This window comes from Echinococcus granulosus, assembly GCF_000524195.1.
Source record: "Echinococcus granulosus chromosome Unknown EG_S00050, whole genome shotgun sequence".
NCBI classification, from domain to species: Eukaryota; Metazoa; Platyhelminthes; class Cestoda; order Cyclophyllidea; family Taeniidae; genus Echinococcus; species Echinococcus granulosus.
The window spans coordinates 218,633-235,972 of record NW_020170430.1 but is presented as its reverse complement, the minus strand read 5'-3'; the positions used below and the strand labels follow the sequence as shown (position 1 = coordinate 235,972).

At 43.7% G+C, this 17,340-nt stretch overlaps 1 protein-coding gene across 1 annotated transcript in view; it reads right to left on the bottom strand. All coding sequences in view use genetic code 11, as the record gives it.

Moving 5' to 3' along the window:
- Positions 1-238: 238 nt before the first annotated feature.
- Positions 239-17,340, bottom strand: part of EGR_06051 (Glypican-1) — a gene marked incomplete at both ends in the record, with an annotated part of 26,961 nt that continues 9,859 nt past the window's right edge. Inside the window, 8 exons of the mRNA XM_024495300.1 lie at positions 239-576; positions 675-1,023; positions 1,933-2,772; positions 2,945-3,314; positions 3,951-4,051; positions 4,575-4,952; positions 7,078-7,208; positions 12,616-12,805. Of these exons, the coding sequence (XP_024350255.1) occupies positions 239-576; positions 675-1,023; positions 1,933-2,772; positions 2,945-3,314; positions 3,951-4,051; positions 4,575-4,952; positions 7,078-7,208; positions 12,616-12,805 (2,697 nt within the window). The remainder of the gene's footprint in view (positions 577-674; positions 1,024-1,932; positions 2,773-2,944; positions 3,315-3,950; positions 4,052-4,574; positions 4,953-7,077; positions 7,209-12,615; positions 12,806-17,340) is intronic.

Genomic DNA, 17,340 nt, shown 5'->3' with positions numbered 1-17,340 from the left:
CTAGTAAACATTGCATTTAGATACGCGCACTGAGTTGGGAAAAGGCGGGGTAGGAACATGCCTAGCCACCGTAAGCTACTGCTCTTACGTGTAGAGGGAAAGGGGGGTGGGGTGGGGCGGAGTGGAAGACGGTTGAATCAGATTAGTGATGTCGGCAGTATGGCACTTAGGAGGCGGGGAACGTCAGAATCAGTGATGGTGGTACTATGTACACAATCGGAGTGGGAAGTCGGCTGATCTAGATCAGAAGATTTGCAGTGATCAAGAGAGGCGCGATCACGACAAGGTGGTTGTGGGAGGTCATCGCCGTATTCCCTTTGTTGACGCTCAGCATCGGGCGACCCCGGTGAGGCGGGAAGTCGGGAAGGAAGAGCTTGGAGTTGGGCAGCTTTGGATCTCCGGGCTGAAGCTCAGGCACAGGCAGCCAAATGTCTGGGGGCAGCTCTCGGGGCGGAACGGCGGTGGTTGACAGTGGTGGTTGCCTCTGTGTCGTGGGCGGCGGAAGGTAAGGTCGGTCTAGGCCGGTCGGCGGAAGCGGCGTCTTCGCCAGCGGGACGAGTCCCCCGAAGTCGGGCACTGTATACCAGTTACAGAAGAACATTCTCCATTTCAATAACTTAAAGCTTGAAGTTACACAAGAGCAGATTGGATATTGATAAGGGGAGCTTGCTTACATCCACCATACTCGGGTCGCTCGCCGGGAGATGTCTCGACGTAGCTGGGGTAAGGATGTGGTGGCAGTGGAGGGGGAGGTTCTAGGCCGTCAGGAGGGAGACCACTGCCCGCACGACCCTCTTCGAGGTCGGGATGCTCTGGCGGCTGCCAGTGAGGCGGGGATGCACCGGGGTGTGGGTAGGCCACCGACCGGTCCGACTCGCCGCCCGTCAGACAACGTGGGTCCGCGCCACTGCCGGCGTTTGCTATCGCCTCTGGAGAACAGTCTGGAGATACTGGTGGTGGTGGTTGCGGTACTCCTCCCTCTTCTCTTCCCACTCCCTCGGCTTCGGGATAGTATCCGCTCGCCTAGAAATTAACAACAAGAGCTCCTTTCACCCTCCTTGATTCCAACCCCCTCGCATCTCGGGGCTCAGCGTATCTTTCAAAGCAAAGCATCGCATGAAGTGGTTTTTTCTTGCCATCAATAACAAGAACGGTTTTGAAGACGTGTCCTCCTTGAACAATGTTATAATTTCTTTTGTTTTAAGAGAATATTAATTCATTTCCCCGTTTGTTATTAGTGGTACCGGCTAAACAAGTTTGATTGAAAGCGAAGACAGTAATGAGGTGAGATGACACACAGCAAATATTAGTGAACTCCGAAGACAAAATTCACTCTCATGGCTGACAGCATTTGATGGAAGTCACTTGGGAGCCTATGAATTGAGCTCGTGAGAATGAGTCTGCTCACAGACGCCTTGAGCAAGTGCATCACTCCAATTGGAGTGCAGCTTTTTCACCTAGTCATACGCAAACTATTAAGAATTAAAACAGTTCCAACACGGTCAGTATTTTTGCTACAAAGCACCTCACACATTGATTCGCATATCTACTTTGGCGATATTTTCTTTTCCAATTTTCCGAATGTTTGAGGATACGATGCTACGAATTCTGCCCTCATAAAAGCCATACCGTGAATCCTACATTTTACTAGTACTGAAATAGCATCCCAAGTAAAGCGAAAAAGGCAGGAAGACTACATTATCCACTAACATGTCAATTTCTCGTAATGCAGTAAATGCAGTGATATTGATTTATAATCGCATAGACGCTCACAAAAGCTCAAATATAACAACGCATATCATTCGTTGTTAATCAAGAATGAGCTCAAAACCACGTTAAAAAAAAACCACAGATTACTGTGGCCGTGCTACACGTCATCAATACGAGGAATAAAGCTCCTCCGGAGTAAGGACAATTTAACAGGAGTATTACTTCGAATTCAAATGGCGGAGCAGGTTGGGGTGGACCCCATGGTTGTTGGGTCGATGCGGACGGAGGCTGCGGTGGTGCGGTCAGCTGTCCAAAGTCCTCATCATCAAAACCACCAATCGATGCAGGTGGCGGCAATGGCAGACTGGCATTGACATTCTCCACCTTCACCGGTCTCACAGTACTCTCACTGACGATTGGTATCGGTGGTAATGTCGAAAGTAATGCCGGTGAGATAGAAATGGGAGTTGTGGTAGTAGTGGTAGTAGTAGTGGTGGAGTTCATAGTTTTTGATATCATTATTGTTGTTGGCGGTGGCGGTAAAGCCGTCGTTGTCGAGATTATCTCTACAGGTGGAGGTGGCTGAGGGTAGGCCTCGAGACTGGGTAAACCACCGTCACCACTGCCCTGCTGATCGGGATAGTAGTTGGGTGGCCACTGGTAATTGCTCTCGATGCCATCGGGAGTACGTGGTGGTTGAGGTTGTGACTGTGGTGGGAGTGGTGGTGGTCGTTGCGGTTCCCAGGGATTAGAGGATGGCGGCATCGGCTGCTGCCAGAGTTCACCTTGATTCCACGAGCCACCTTCGCCGTCACCACCGAGTCCACTGGCCTCAGTGTCTGCAGGACCTCTCCAGGGTTGGTTGGAAGGAAGAGGATGCTGAGACTGAGCAACTCCGCCTGGAGCCGGTAGCGGTGCATGAGGCGAAGAGAAGTCCGGTTGTGGTGGCCGCTCCGGCTGTGGCGGATAAGCAGGTTGCCTCGGTAGTGGTGGTGGTGCCGGTACACCGCCTGCAGGATCGTAACCGCTCTCTGGAGCATTCATCTCCATGGGGCTTGAAAACTTAAAATTGAGAACACACACGGTCAGTGCTACCCTGCAGCGCTATATGGTAGTCTTGGGACCTGGCGTCGTATGTACGCCTCAAATACAATATCCACTAAATACCTAAAATAGCTCAATCATTCAAAACAACCAAATGAGAACGCGTGGGGATGTAGAGGAAGTGACTCACAGGTGCTCCAACAGGTTGCATTTGATAGGATGCACCAGATGAATATTGGTTACCACCGTTGGAGGACAACGGCAGTGGGGGCTGAATTGGTTGAGTGGACATAAAGTTGTTCACGGCGCCAGTTCGCCAGGGATCGTGAGGGAGCATTTGTGGCTGGCCATAGATGGGGCCTACAGGGTTAAGAGGCTGCAGTAGGCTCGGTGTTCCATGATAAGGAGCCGAAGTGTTGCGCATCTTCGCCATGGCTAGCATTCGAGCTCCCAACTCTAGAGCCTCTGGATCACCCTTATTCTGAGAGTTAAAGTCCAAACGCTCGGCCATCGAAGTCAAATCCGTGACTGCAGCGCTGAAACGTTTTGTTTGACCAATCCTATAAAGGACGTTTTTAATTGATGATACACATAGGAACACATGGGATCATAAAAGTAAAAAAAAGTAAAAGAAAGAAATTTGACGTTTCTAGAAATCAAACAAATTCACCACTAACTATTTCTAGATTGTAAGAGTAGATATGCTAGCGCAACCTGCCACTTTTTAACTCAATAGTTTAATACGCTTAGCCGTAAGAAGCACCACCCGGGACGAAGACGACCGCAGTAAATAAACTGTTCTTAAAGTAAGGCCATTTCCAAAGTAACTCATGCCCCGTTAATACTTGCTATAATCCTATATGACAAAAAAGTGAGTAACTTTTCTTCTAAAAGGGAAGCAGCATAAAGGAGAAAGGAAGAATAAATTAGAGATATATTATGTACTTTTTTGGTAACGCAGCTATGCACCAGTCTCAAAACGAACAACAAATAAGTGGATAAGCATTTCTACAAACTCACGTAACACCAAATAAGTTGAAAAATTGAAAATTTATAAGCGTCACTTGTGAGTAGCCACTAAGAGTAAGTCAAATGGAAAGAACATCAATTGCATGCATAAGTAGGAGCTACCGAAATTTCAAGCAAAAGGTAGCTCAATTAAATTGTGAATTGGAAAAGAAACTTTAAGAGCTTACGGTGGAACGGGTGGAGGGTTCCAACAGGCACTGTTTTGTTGAGTAGCACCAGCGCACACCGATGATGGCGTTCGAGCGAACAAATCTTGCACTCCAGAGTACTGCAATCATGAAAGGAAGAAGAGCGTTAAAAGTAACAAGTTGGAGGAACCCAGCTTCAAAACTGTGAAACAAAAAAGCCATCACAACAAACCATAATTTAAACGTTTTACCTTTCGAAGTTTCCCTATAATAAAGAGGCAACGTAACATGGCTTAGTACATGGGGTTTGAATGGGGTAATTAACAGGATGGCTGTAGAAAACCTTAACATGATGTACCTTCCACCTGACAGCCTTCAAGTAACGATTTGAGAAATTATTTATTAGAGTGAATATCGAATTATATTAGCCTATAGACAAGAGAAAGCCAAAACTTCAGCTCTTTCTAGATTACCACTCCAACAGTAAATAACAAATTCGGGAGTCGAATGCTGACACTAAGTTCGTAGAACAGATAGCACGATTAAACCACTAGTCATTAAGACTGACACTAAAGACACATAACTTGTGTAAAAATTGAGTCTGAAACAAGCCTAAATAGAAAGGTGTTTGATGCGCATTCAACGAGGAATGGCGGAACTCACGTGTAATTTAAGCTGGGTGGCCCATTTGCTGAGTTTTTCTGGCGCATTGGCGGAATGCTGGGAAGAAGAGCCACCACTGCCATCCCCGCTTTGCCTGTTTTGTGAGAAGTATGACTGGTAGGAGACGTGTGGCTGTGATGCCGATGGCTGCTGTGAGTTTGGCAGGGAACCGGGTGGTGATCCCCACGTCGACGACTCCGGCTGCCGGGCCGCGCCTGGATACAGGCTCTGTCGCTTCGTGCGCAACAATTCAATAGGGTCGGAAGAGCTGTTTGAGGATCGACGAGTGCGATGGCTGTAGGGCCAGCCACTGGCAACTTGCACTGCCACGCCACCCCCAACGCCACTGCCAGTGGCGTATTTGCACTCCTGGATGAGCTGCAATGATAGCAGTAAAAATTATGCTACTTTTGAAAATATAGTAAAAAAGTAATTACTGCACGGGGTTTGTGATAGAAAGTGATAAATGCCTTCATATTAGTTTCGATTTCTATCCACCCACATTCGTGCACATATTAAATCACCGAAAAAAAACAGTCGACTAATTGTGTCAATAAAACCTGACATGAACATGAACGATGGTTAAGTTCGAGTGACTTTGATCTCTAAAAATCCTCAATGGTTTATTTTAACCTCTACAAGGATGGAGATGGGCACTTCAAATCTGAGACACAAAGCGCGAAGCAGCACTCCTGCTTTCCACCAGAGTAGAGCAGATAGCAAGAAGAAGAACAGACAATTTGCTGCCGATATAACGAACTCCATCACGCACCTCAAATACTCCAAATGTGAGATTGCAAAAAATGGCAAAATCCAACATTGTGAAGCAAGCCTCTTACCATAAAAACGAGTATGTACGTAAAAGACTTGAGTTAGCATTTTCTGGCCTGGCTTCGTGTTGAGTTTCGTGCTCTTGTGTTTCAAGTGCTGAATCACAAGGTGAGAGGGAGGAAGATGGAATGGAGGATGATTCACATTTATGAACGCGCATAGATATATGTGCGCTTACAGGCATGCAAAAAAACTCGCACTTCCTCCGAAAAAAGCGAGAAAAATAACTCGGCGCGATGTGTCAGTCATCTTCAATTAAGGTTCCAACAGAGGTTCAACGAGTCCTATTTTTCTTCATGTAAGTACTTGGTCGACACTTGAGAGGCGCCAGAGACTGCGACCATTTGAAGTCGACGCAAAGACACATTGGACGTACACCGAGATCACTAATTTTCTCCTTTCTTGAGGCCTCATGCATCGTGTTAATACTATTCAGTGTTTGTCAGCAGTGCCTGATATGGCCGACCCCCATCTGCAAACTCTGAGTACGCAATGAGTAGTTTTGCAAAGACTAGAAATGTCTCCTAGTTTGCGTATGATTGAACTTCTTTCGTTTTACTTTATTGAGTACCTGACTCGATTCACAAGATTCACTCTCTTGACGAGAGCTTTCTCTTGGGATACTTCAACTCAAAAATACATCCATTGTGAGCAAAGGAATAAATCAACTTCCAATCAAAGTGCCCATTTGCTAAATGGAGCCTGTTTCATGCCGTAAAATACCGCGATGAAATTGGACAGTGAATCTGTTTTATATTTTACTTATGCGAAAGACCCCCAAATCGGATTCCAAACCTGTCACAAAAAAGCCATCAATCACGAAACACTGTTAAACAGTTCCTAAGCAGCATAAACAGTTCAACGATGAAGGAACCAGGATGTCGAAGACAAATCATAATCAGTTCACTACAACTGATTAGGCTCAGCCAGAGATAATTGGTCGACGGTTGCCAGCCGACAGTTGGGATCATGGTGCAGTAAAGTCAAATACCAATTATGTTATTATCAAACCTGGACTACCATCTCCATCACGTAATAAATCGTTCCCAAAACTTGTCTTTTCGAGCCGTTGGAGAGCGGCCCACTCGGGTTTATGCCATAATTCACTCAAACCGGGATCGCTCCCATCAATTAATCAAATGCCAAAGCAACTGATTTCCTCTTCTTAGGGCAGACTGTTATGTGCTACTAATCTAATTCTGATAAATTCGTCTGAAATTAGTGCTTTACTAAGTTGTTTCCAATATCGGTACATATTCTAAAAGTAATGACAGTAGTGATTTACCATAAGGGAGACAACCACGTGATTAGCTGACTTGTAATTTAAAGTCAAACAAACTGTACCTAGTAAGTAAATCGAACTTACAATTGTGGTAGTGACTAAATGTTAAATAAAATAAAAGGTGATATTACGAACAAATCTGCCAGAACGGAAACGTATAATCTAAGAAGTAAATCAGTTGAATTAAAAGCAGTCAAAGCATGGCGCCTGTTAAGAATACCAGGCCTTAAATTAATCACTAACCAACAGCATTGGGAAATCTTCTCTGTTATACTTCTAATAAGGATGCTATTGGTGTACAATAGGAACTTGTTAAGAGTAACGGACACATTAAAAAAGGTGCGAAGCGCTACGGGATCGCTCGATGTAAGGATGGGTTACAGTGCCTACCGAGGGCTTGACGGTGGCGTATTTTTGGTGTACATAGGTGATCGCCTCGGATAGGAAGATGTGGAGATCCTTGTTCACCGAAGCAAAATTCTGCGTCCTCTCCAGCCGCTTCGTGGTTACGGTGATGGCGGCTAAATAATATAGGAAAACTCGTGATCGTCACTCTCACAACCATGTGTGTTTGAGAATACACAGAGTTCTGAGAAATATTGAAGGATTTCCTTTTCATATTCTGCTTTGCTGGAAATCTATTTATTGTGGTGTTTAGTGAAAACAATTTCAATTGAGTTTCTCCGAGAGTCATGTTAGAAGTACTCAATATATCAACTAAACTTCGATGTTCAAACTACCTATGGAACCCAAAAAGTGCAACTGCTATTAGTAATTCAAAACAACTTAATTCCCCATCAATGTAACAAATTTCTGCAAGTATTATTCGATTCATTTTTGGAATCTTTGTCGAGCTTGAAGTAATGTCAGACGCCTTGACTCCATTCGCAATGCAAAAATGGTAACAACTAGGCGATCACATCAGCTAGGGAGTATTACGATCCCACATAGAGTATAAGGCAGGGCTTCAATGTAATCACCCAGCAAAAATGTGCTGAAAGCGGATGCGCTGTAGCATCATTCCCAATTCATCTAGTCATAAATCAGGATGCTGTCGGAAGAGGCAAAACTCACAAAACCATCGAAGTCGAAAAAGACAGAAAACACTGCAAGGACAAGTAACTGGACACTAAATAAAGTGCTCGTCAATGAAAACACGAGAGTGAAGAAATTACTGCTAAATGCTAGTTATGAAACGGAAATCATCCTAATGAAAACAAAAGACACAATATTATTCATGTGTAAATAATACTGTTGAGCAGAGTGTAAAGTGGCCGGAAAGGCATCCAGCAACGTTAGCACCTATATCACTCATGCATCTCAAGTCATCGCAAATGCGGCGAACGCGAGAGGGGCGGGCGACTAGTCTCCCACCTTCTGCGGAAGCACTGGTCCTGCTTTGAATTCGGCCTCCGTGGCACAAAAAGTTGTACTTCTACGGAACTTATTTGCAGACAAATGGCACATAACTTTGAACCGCACTGTGACAGTACATAGCCGCCTATTTGATCCAAGCTTCATATGATGTAGGTGAATACCAACAAATGGATTAGAGACCGAACCGGTTCGAATGGTCAACTTCCACCACCGAAGGTTAGAAATAAAGGAGAACATAAAAAATGAAACATTTCCAAGTAGTATTTGATTTTCAGTAGAGATCCTATAAAATTTTGTGATTTCAAGTTGAGATCTCGGGCTTGCGATGAAATGTAAATTGCAGGCGCATATAGGCGACCTGGAGGGCGAGCAAAAGCTCGAAGTGTTGAATAACTCGCTGTGCTAACATTAAACAGCTAAATTTTTAAGCTGAAATGAACTTCTAGTGACTAAGCGATTGAAATGCTCCCTAATTAGTAGTAATATTGAAAGATTCAGGTTAAATTTAAATCACGGTATCTGCATTTATGTTCTTAATTTATGTTAATCAAATCACTTTCAGAAATGCATGTTAAAATTAAAGCCACAATTAAGCATATAACTTTAGTGATTTAATAAGCGCCAATTTGGTTGGAAAATTAGCAAAAAATCTACCCATGATAGAGACTTCAAGCAACTCATTCTCTACCGAAAAACGAATGATTGCGGTGTGGAAGCATTCTACACTTTAAGGACAAGCTTGCAACGTACTACCCTTTAAGGTACTTTTAAACACACGGAGAGTCAAGAAACTACAGTTTCTCGTGGATTCCAAGCCTACGATAGCCGACTGTGTGAGCCAAATAAATACTTCGACAATGGACTAAGAGAGCTGAACCTATAAGTGACAATGCTTCAAGTAACTTATTATCAAGACCAGTTTATGTGCAAGCCGAGAGGTCAATAACTAGATGGGTGCCATGAAGAGCAGAAAAATCGCAAATGCAACTCGAATTGAATACCGAAGGAAGTGGGCAAAGCGGAAGACTGACAGCCACATGTGCACGCACACACCCCACTAGCACACACTGCCGCACGATGTCTGCCGGCACGTGTGCACACCGTCAGCAGCCCACTAACAATTTTCCCCTTTTTCCTTCGCTTGATGCTGCCGCTACCGGTACTTGTGCACGTGGAGAAGCCGCATCGCACAGACAAGACCACAAACGCAAGAAAGCCAAATCTGTAGAACGCTTCAAGTCATAAATAAGCACAAGGCAAATTCGAGTAAAGCTTCCCATGCTACCTGGAAACACTTAGCACTGAATAACAAATTCACAACACTATAACCCCAGAGAAGTCCACAAGCAATTTGATTCAACGGACATCAAGGCTTCTTCGATTGTTGTTTTGATTGACTAATCAAATATGAACGCTAAAAGTAAGGAGAAGTTGAAGTCTGGCATACGTAAAAATAAAATGACCATAATATTTTTTAAATCTGATGATAGTAGCCAAACCGTAATGCAAGTTGTCGATCTAACGTGTTGACAATAAACTTCTCTCTTGATCAGTTAGAAATTCTAATTAAGATAAAGAAAACAAGCCTCTAGGTTTCTAATACAATATTTGAAGGGGAAACACAGTTGTCCGTTAGGGAACTAGACCTCGAAACTCCTGTAGTTAATAAGGTAAAATACAAGGTTGTATTTTCAACTGCTAATCCCATGTTATATACCAAAATAGACTGCACTGATAAGTCAGACTTGGGATCTTCCAGACCACTTTTAACCAACAAAAATCACAAACTGAGTATCGGGTTTACTACACATTTAATCAGAACTCAAATTAATGGAAGGGCATTTCCAACTGGACACTTATGTTTTGTGGATATTGTTCATCGCCTAAATTGACCATTTGAGACCCTTCCAGTTTCAAAATGATTTGTAAAAATGTTGGATATATTTGTAATTTAAACCGACGAAAAAATGTGCGGTTGAAGTTAGAAGGCACCCCCTAGGTGACTATTGCATGAGCCGCAGTACCGTGGTTAGTAAAAAACAGCCTTCAACTTTTTTGCCCATTCCACACGGAGTGCGACTGGAGGCTAACTCTTAATGCGGTGTGTGAGAGCTAGAACGGGTGTTTTGCACCAAGCAGGGAAAGAGAATCGCGTAACCTTATTTTGTATCCAACCGTCGCACAACTCTGCCTTTACAGCCTCGCTTTTGTTAAGGGAAAGCAGCTACCAACGCTTTTAAAGAAATACAATGAGTAGTACAATAACGACAAAGCTTCGTCATTTAGCGAACTCCGTGACCTATGCTTTTGAAATCTATAAAAATTGATTAGGAATCACATTTGTACACAATTTACTGGGCAGCTCTGTGACAGCGGTTTGCGCTAAGACTCTAGACGGATGACTCGCTTAATAAAAAGGGCAATGATTAGTGATATCTATCGCAGTGGCCAAAGCAATCAGATGTTAAAGTGGTGGACAAAAAACCGTTTTATCACAAGTGATCTGAAAAAGAGGACCAATTAGTACTTAGGATTTTTCCGGAAAGAGTCCTCATAACTGTCAGTAAGAGGACGAGATCTACACTGACCGAAAAGCAGCAGAACTCTACGTAACGTATAATAATTCATTGATTCAACGTGCGAGTTTTCGAAGTATTGCCCTCGCAGCAGAGGATCCTGGTTATTTCATTGGGCAACTCGAATCAAGGGAAATTTCTGCAGAAATTAACTTTCGTTTCAAAGATCTCAAATGAATTTGACAATATCAGCGCACAAAAACAACTAAAGTTGTAGTTCCCCTCCATTGAAATGTTGTATATAATTTTTTTAAAAAGAACTACGGCTAATCTGACAAGGCGAGGATTGTTTCAATTTTTATGTCTACAAACACTGCAGATTTAAAATTCCAGGCGCGAGGAATTAAGTAAATGGAATGCTGGTTTTTGTTGTAACTACTGCATCAAAAATAGCTAGAAATTTTTGAGTTCTACCACGGTGGACTCGCTGTGGACGCAGTATTTGTACGTGTAGAAAAATCCCCAAACCGTTTTTTTCCTAAAGTGCGAGCGAAGCCCGTAACTAGGCAATGAGTCATAATGGCATAGCGCATAACTGCCAAGTCTGGTCATCACATCGACAAGCGCGGAGAAATGACCTTTCTGCATCGGATCAGTAGTGCCAATATGGATTTTGCATTGCACGAGACCGGCTGCAGCAAGCAAATATCTAGACAGCCGCCAAACGCTGTAATGGACTGCAAAGGCCAAATCTACCATTTTCAGGATCGCTACCTTGAAATTGAATTTATCGGAATGGTAAATTTTACTTTATGCTGTCTACGGGTTAGGCAACTCCCAAGTCCAGTGAAGGAGTGAGATGAGAACAAACCTGAATACATGTATAGGTGTGTAAATGTGTGCATATGAGGGATTTTATTAATCGGAAATAACATCTGAATAACAAGTAGAAAAAGCAAAGGAAGGAACAAAAGAAGTGCTTTACACTTAAAATGAATATAATACAAGTCAAGGCGATTCGAATAAATTCAAAAGCCTTATCCCATTTCACTGTATAAAAACAATTAAAATAAGGTAGGCGCTGTCGATGACAAATTAATGAATTGAAATTCGACCTTTACAGGCAAGTGAATATTGGATAGCAATGGAAATTCACTACCATCAGGGCTAACAGTAACATGGAATGTATAGAAAATAAATGACATCAGTGGCTTGTGCTACAGTTAAGTTTATATAAATGTGAACGACATTCATGAAGACTGAAATACCAGTAAACAAACAGTGGACTAAAACGTAGTTATGCCCCGAGCCCACCATGATGGAAGTTGATCAATGTGTTCTTCGATCAACGGAATATAAGAAACCACCGCAGATAAAAATTTGGATTAATTGACAATGCTTTTCAAAGCAGCCTTGATGTCGAGGTAGAGGGTAACCTAGACAGCCTGGCAGGGATTTCGCATACAACACTCCGTACGTATGTACAAAAGCACACTCATTACTTAATTGTCAAAAAAGTGATAGCTGAGGCTCAAACTTGTGAATGAACCATCTTTAGTCTAAACTAATGGCTACAAACCGATGCAGAGGGAAGCAAGCGGCTCACGACCATTTTCAATGCTATCACACCCAATATTTCCATTGATTTCACCTATCCGCCTATCAAGTGTCTAGATATTACGAGACAAATGGACTAGTCACAATTATCTCAAAAATGGATGCTTACAGACACCCAAAGGCTCATTTATTGTCGTTCAAGCAAGCAGTAGGTTGGCTGACAAGTGAAGCGAATGGATTGTTTCAGATAAATACAAAACCCACGATTTTATTACCCGCAACCACCAAGGATCTATCTAACAGTGAAATTTCACTGCAGAGAATAGATACATAAAACAGAACTGAAATACTAACGGCTCTGTAGTTTACATAGAGTTTCCCATAAAAGCGGTCCCTTGCACCCCTTGTAATGGCCAAATTTGCGATTGCCGAAGCAATGGAGGAGGGGATGAATGGACGAAGAGAGAAGTGGACTTACTGATAAGTTTCGACCAGACGTGCGGTAGGGACTTGGAGGAGTCCGAGGAAGCGTCGGCGAAACAGGTCTTAATGAAGTTGTCGCAGGCCGCGGGACAGACTTTGGCATGCGTGCCCTCTCGCGCACCACAGTAGGTTCCGCAATAGTGGATTCGAGAAAAAGCCACGATGCACTCCGGACGCTTTGAGGCCTGTACAAAGAGGAGGGATACTTTTAAAGGGGTCCAACTCTTGTCTGGTGTTAAACAATTTGAAGGAAAGCTTGAAAAATGAAAGGGTTACCTTCGCCACTAATGCCTAAGGAACCCTTGGAAATGGTTAATTTGCCAAGACACCAACCACGTGGACACAATCGGCGCTACGCAACCATGGTTTGCACTCTACGGATGGAATAACACGAACCGAGTGATTAAAATCCGCGTTAATTACACATCAGCCTAATTTGAATAGGTGAAAAACAGTGAGATGTGACAAACGATCGCTGTACGACTGTAGGAACACAGGGACCAGTTACGAAATAGCGTGTCCTAAGTAAGTTACTGATGAAAATAAGGCAAGCCAAGAGTCTCATAGTGGATAAAACCACCCACTAACACCCATGAAATAGAACCGTTTGTGCATAGGAGAGCGGAGGAAATGGCTGGTCCGCAGTCGGGTGCCAATGCGCGAAGCCAGATCCCGGTGTGCAAAGAAAAAAGCAACGGTTTCACTTAAATTGGCTAGTAAAAGCAAAACCTTAGAAGAAAGCGACCGCCTTTTGAACGCATTTGTATGTTAGTGGAACTCGAATAGCCAAGTGGGTCAAGTTAAGGGGAAGAGAATGAATGTTGATTGTCACTGATAAAATAATATTCAGAAGTGAAAAACTTGGCAATTCAATAACAACCTGGAACCACCAGTCACCAACCCCAAAGGGAACAAAGCAAAAATTAACTAGACATGCTTAAACATTGAATGGTCCTTTGCTGGTACAATACTTTTAGAAAAATAACGCGGGACTAACTTTGTCCCTCCCCTACCAAAAGCCACCAATTTCCATTGTCGAATTTAATCAGTAGACAACGGCAAACCGCCGGTCCCCGAGAGAACAATTCCTTTCAATTTCAAACACCAACGGTTCCGCGAAATGCAATGAAAATCATTAAAACCCATTTACGATTCCTTAGACAATTCCTAATCGTGATTCACCAAAGGAGGTTGGTATTTTCATCAACTAGAGTAGATGGAAGTCGGAATGTGCAGTCGCAGACTCCAGTAATCGACCGGGAAAGTGTTTTTTTCGCAGTGAATAGAATTGAGAGAACCACTACAAATAAAACTTAGGCCCAACAGCTACCGGCACACACATATGAGGAAACATACAGAAGACCAAGCTAGAAACGACCACCGAAATCACAAGTTAAGAGGCGCTTAACACATCAATAACAAACTTTAAAAAAACTCCATACTGTACCACCAATAGCCAAGCACGGGCTAAGGAGGCGCATTGAAACAAAAATACAACCGCGAACAACGCCTTTCTGGTTATTTTCACCCATTGCGGACAGAAGGGGAGCAGATGACTCAGCATATCGTTTTTCTACGGATCGGGGGGACAAAACAGACACAGGTGTTAAGGCCCTACCTTCATTGGTAAGTGGATCGCCTGCAATAAATGGCATGTTTTTCTCAAAGATATGGGCAGCAATCGCTTATTTTCTACGCAACACAGACATAAATGAATGTCAGGTACTATGGGTATCAATTAACACTCACAGGTATAAGCCATTTGTTTATATTATCGATGCAATGCTCTTGACGTCTTTGTCATAAACCACTGCTGATAGAATAAAACACGTTATTTTGTGTAGTTTGGTGGTGGTGGTGGCGGCTCTACTAATGGTATCTAGGTAGCATTATGCAGTGGCATAAAACACTGGGAACAGAAACCCACTCCAAAGTGTGATCAGTTGATGTGCGTGCGGCAGACAGCACGGACCCATGATTGGGGTAGGCATGAGTCCATTCTAGATAGCTGGTTATAGAATATTCGCACCGAATGATGGATATTTACACACCACTTTCTACAAATTTAAATTTTTATTGAAACGGCAGTTGGACTATTTGTTATCTTGAATGTATTTGTCTAATGACCTGGTGGGTGAAATATTGGTGGGATTTGTCGAAAGTAGTGGCAACGGTTTTGGTGATGGAGTGAAGTTGGGCAAGGCGGACACGACAAACGGGTATCAGGTCAAGGTGCTTCAGCTGCTGTAACGGTGCACGCGCGTAGCGTACGCGCAGGTCGCACGTCCGTACGTCGCCGTCGGTCGATAATAAGGGCGCTGCGCTCGCGTCCGGACGCACGCACGCACGCACGCGGACAGCAGACGTATGCGACGGGTGACTAAGCTGGGGAGTGACTTTATTGCTGCCACTGCTAACCAAGCCTCTAAACTAAGCTAATCGCGTTGAGCAGTTTTTTGCACGACTACCTTGGACACGAAGCCTCCTTGCGTTGAGCAAGGCCATAAGAGGGGTGAAAAGGTATTGAGGGGAGATTACATAAGGAATGCTGATGCTTGATGAAACAAACCCGACATTCGAAAACTCCACCCAGATGGACAGAGAAACCTGGAAATCGGTCATAAAATTACTATCAGATGGGAGCTACGCAGTTGCTGGTCATAATAAAATTTGATCTTACTTATGTTTGTGAGAGGAAGGCGGAATGATCACTTTTTAGGCGAGTGAAATCACACGCCATTGCTAAATTTCTCATGAAGAAGCCTTTGGCACTGGCTGACATTGTGCCAGGACACCGCCACCCCCCCCTCCAGCAAATCAACAATAAAGTTATTGCTACTGCAGCTCCCACTGTTGCTGCCACTGCCGATGCCGCTACAGAAAGGTCAGCTTCTGTCTTTGGTGTGGAAATTAGGTGGGAGAGCCCTACCACACATTGTATGCCAGGTCGCATGTGAAAGACGGAACATGGCCACATTCCGTCGGATGTCGGATGGGCATGGGCGAAATTAAAAGAGTGAGGGCATGGAGAGATGTTAAGGAAACAATTGGGATGAAAAGACGTAAGAGGAACGGTGCATTTAAGCAGTGGCATTTCGAATTCTTATTGGACCACAAAAGTCAACAATGATAATAGGCTTACAGTTTGACTCTTTATGGTCACAAAAGTTTGCACAAAATGGGACCCGTCGACGATCTTAAATGGTGGTATCGCTCGTCGCGGTGTAACAATTTATCTGTTAAATGACGCGCAGTGGGAAGACGTAATACAGTCAGCAAATTATGTTTATCGTCATCAATAGAGCCCATGCTAAAATAAATCTAATCATTACTACCTCGAAAAACTAAATGATTGCTGCATTGATGAGAATAAAAAGTCAGTAAGCGAAATGGACGGATTTTTGTGCTAAAATTTGTCCAAAAAAGGAGGCATTGCGGGTTGACGAGCAATGAAACCGGTCGGTCTTGTTTAACAGTAGCAAAAAATTAACCGAATCCGACATCCGCCACGTTGTGTCAATTGGGACTGTGTTCTTGGGCAAAACTATCCGGAATAATTTCTACTCTAAAGGTAAACAGGCTAATTCCCCACACAGACGCATACAATTAACTACTGGAATTGAAAACATGCCGGTAGCAATAAAATTATTCCGGAGATGGAAAAAGATCGTCCAAACTGCTCTCAAAGAAGTGTTTACATAAGAACAGGATACTTCAGTTTACGAGAAAATCAGTCAAAAAGAGACGAATTGGACTGGTTAATGTGAGTTCGCGGAAGGTAACACGCCATGGAGTTACATCATACTTTGCATTAATGAGATTGAAAAAGCAACCGCTTGTCTGTTACTGATACTCTTCCCTCTTCGCAGTAGACAGCATGGCCAACTCACAGAGCAAAAGCGGAAACCACTGAGACGTGGCGCAGTGTTCAGGACGGTTTGGATCGAACCGAAGACAAATTGCTAAGATTAAATGCACGAATCATACTAGTGGGAAGCTAACAACAAAAAAGGGAATATGGATAACTACCCAGGTAGAATGTCTACTGATGGGGAGAAGACATGAAACGCCAGTCTGTGCTATACCGATTTTTGCCTGAGTCAACGAGAGCCTAACGCATCCACGGTATCCACGGCCCATCGCTGCGGGGAACAGGGCGAGATTAGTGCGTATCTCGCGTGCATATGTCGGCTTTTTGGCAAGAGGCCGTTAAGTATGTCCAAAAAACGGACTTGGCATATACTTTTACAGTGGAAACCATCAGGCCGGGGTCGCTATTGTCCGCTCAACAGACCAAGGAAAACGGATAGCACTAACGCTAATGGAAAACTGCTTCAAGGGGCTGGGTAGTGGATCCAGTCTCCCATTAAGACCATTGAACAGGGTGTGGGCGAAAGCTGGAAAAGTCCTATTCATTTAGGAGATAAGGTGTGATTAAGTGCGGTGATAAAAGGAGGTAAGAGGAGGTGCACATGGATAATCGGTTCCGAATCTTTTAGCCTGCAGCAGAGCAAAAGAATAACCAACTTCGGCACAGTCCCAGCCAATGTGTCAGTCCTCGTGTGTGAGACCAAAGGAGGTGGCGGTTGCGAAGGTGAGGATGCCTTTTTTCAACACTGGACAGTAGGGATGGTTTCTTCAACTCTCATACTTCCACACACACACACACACATACACACACACACATATATACACACACACACATACTACACACACACAT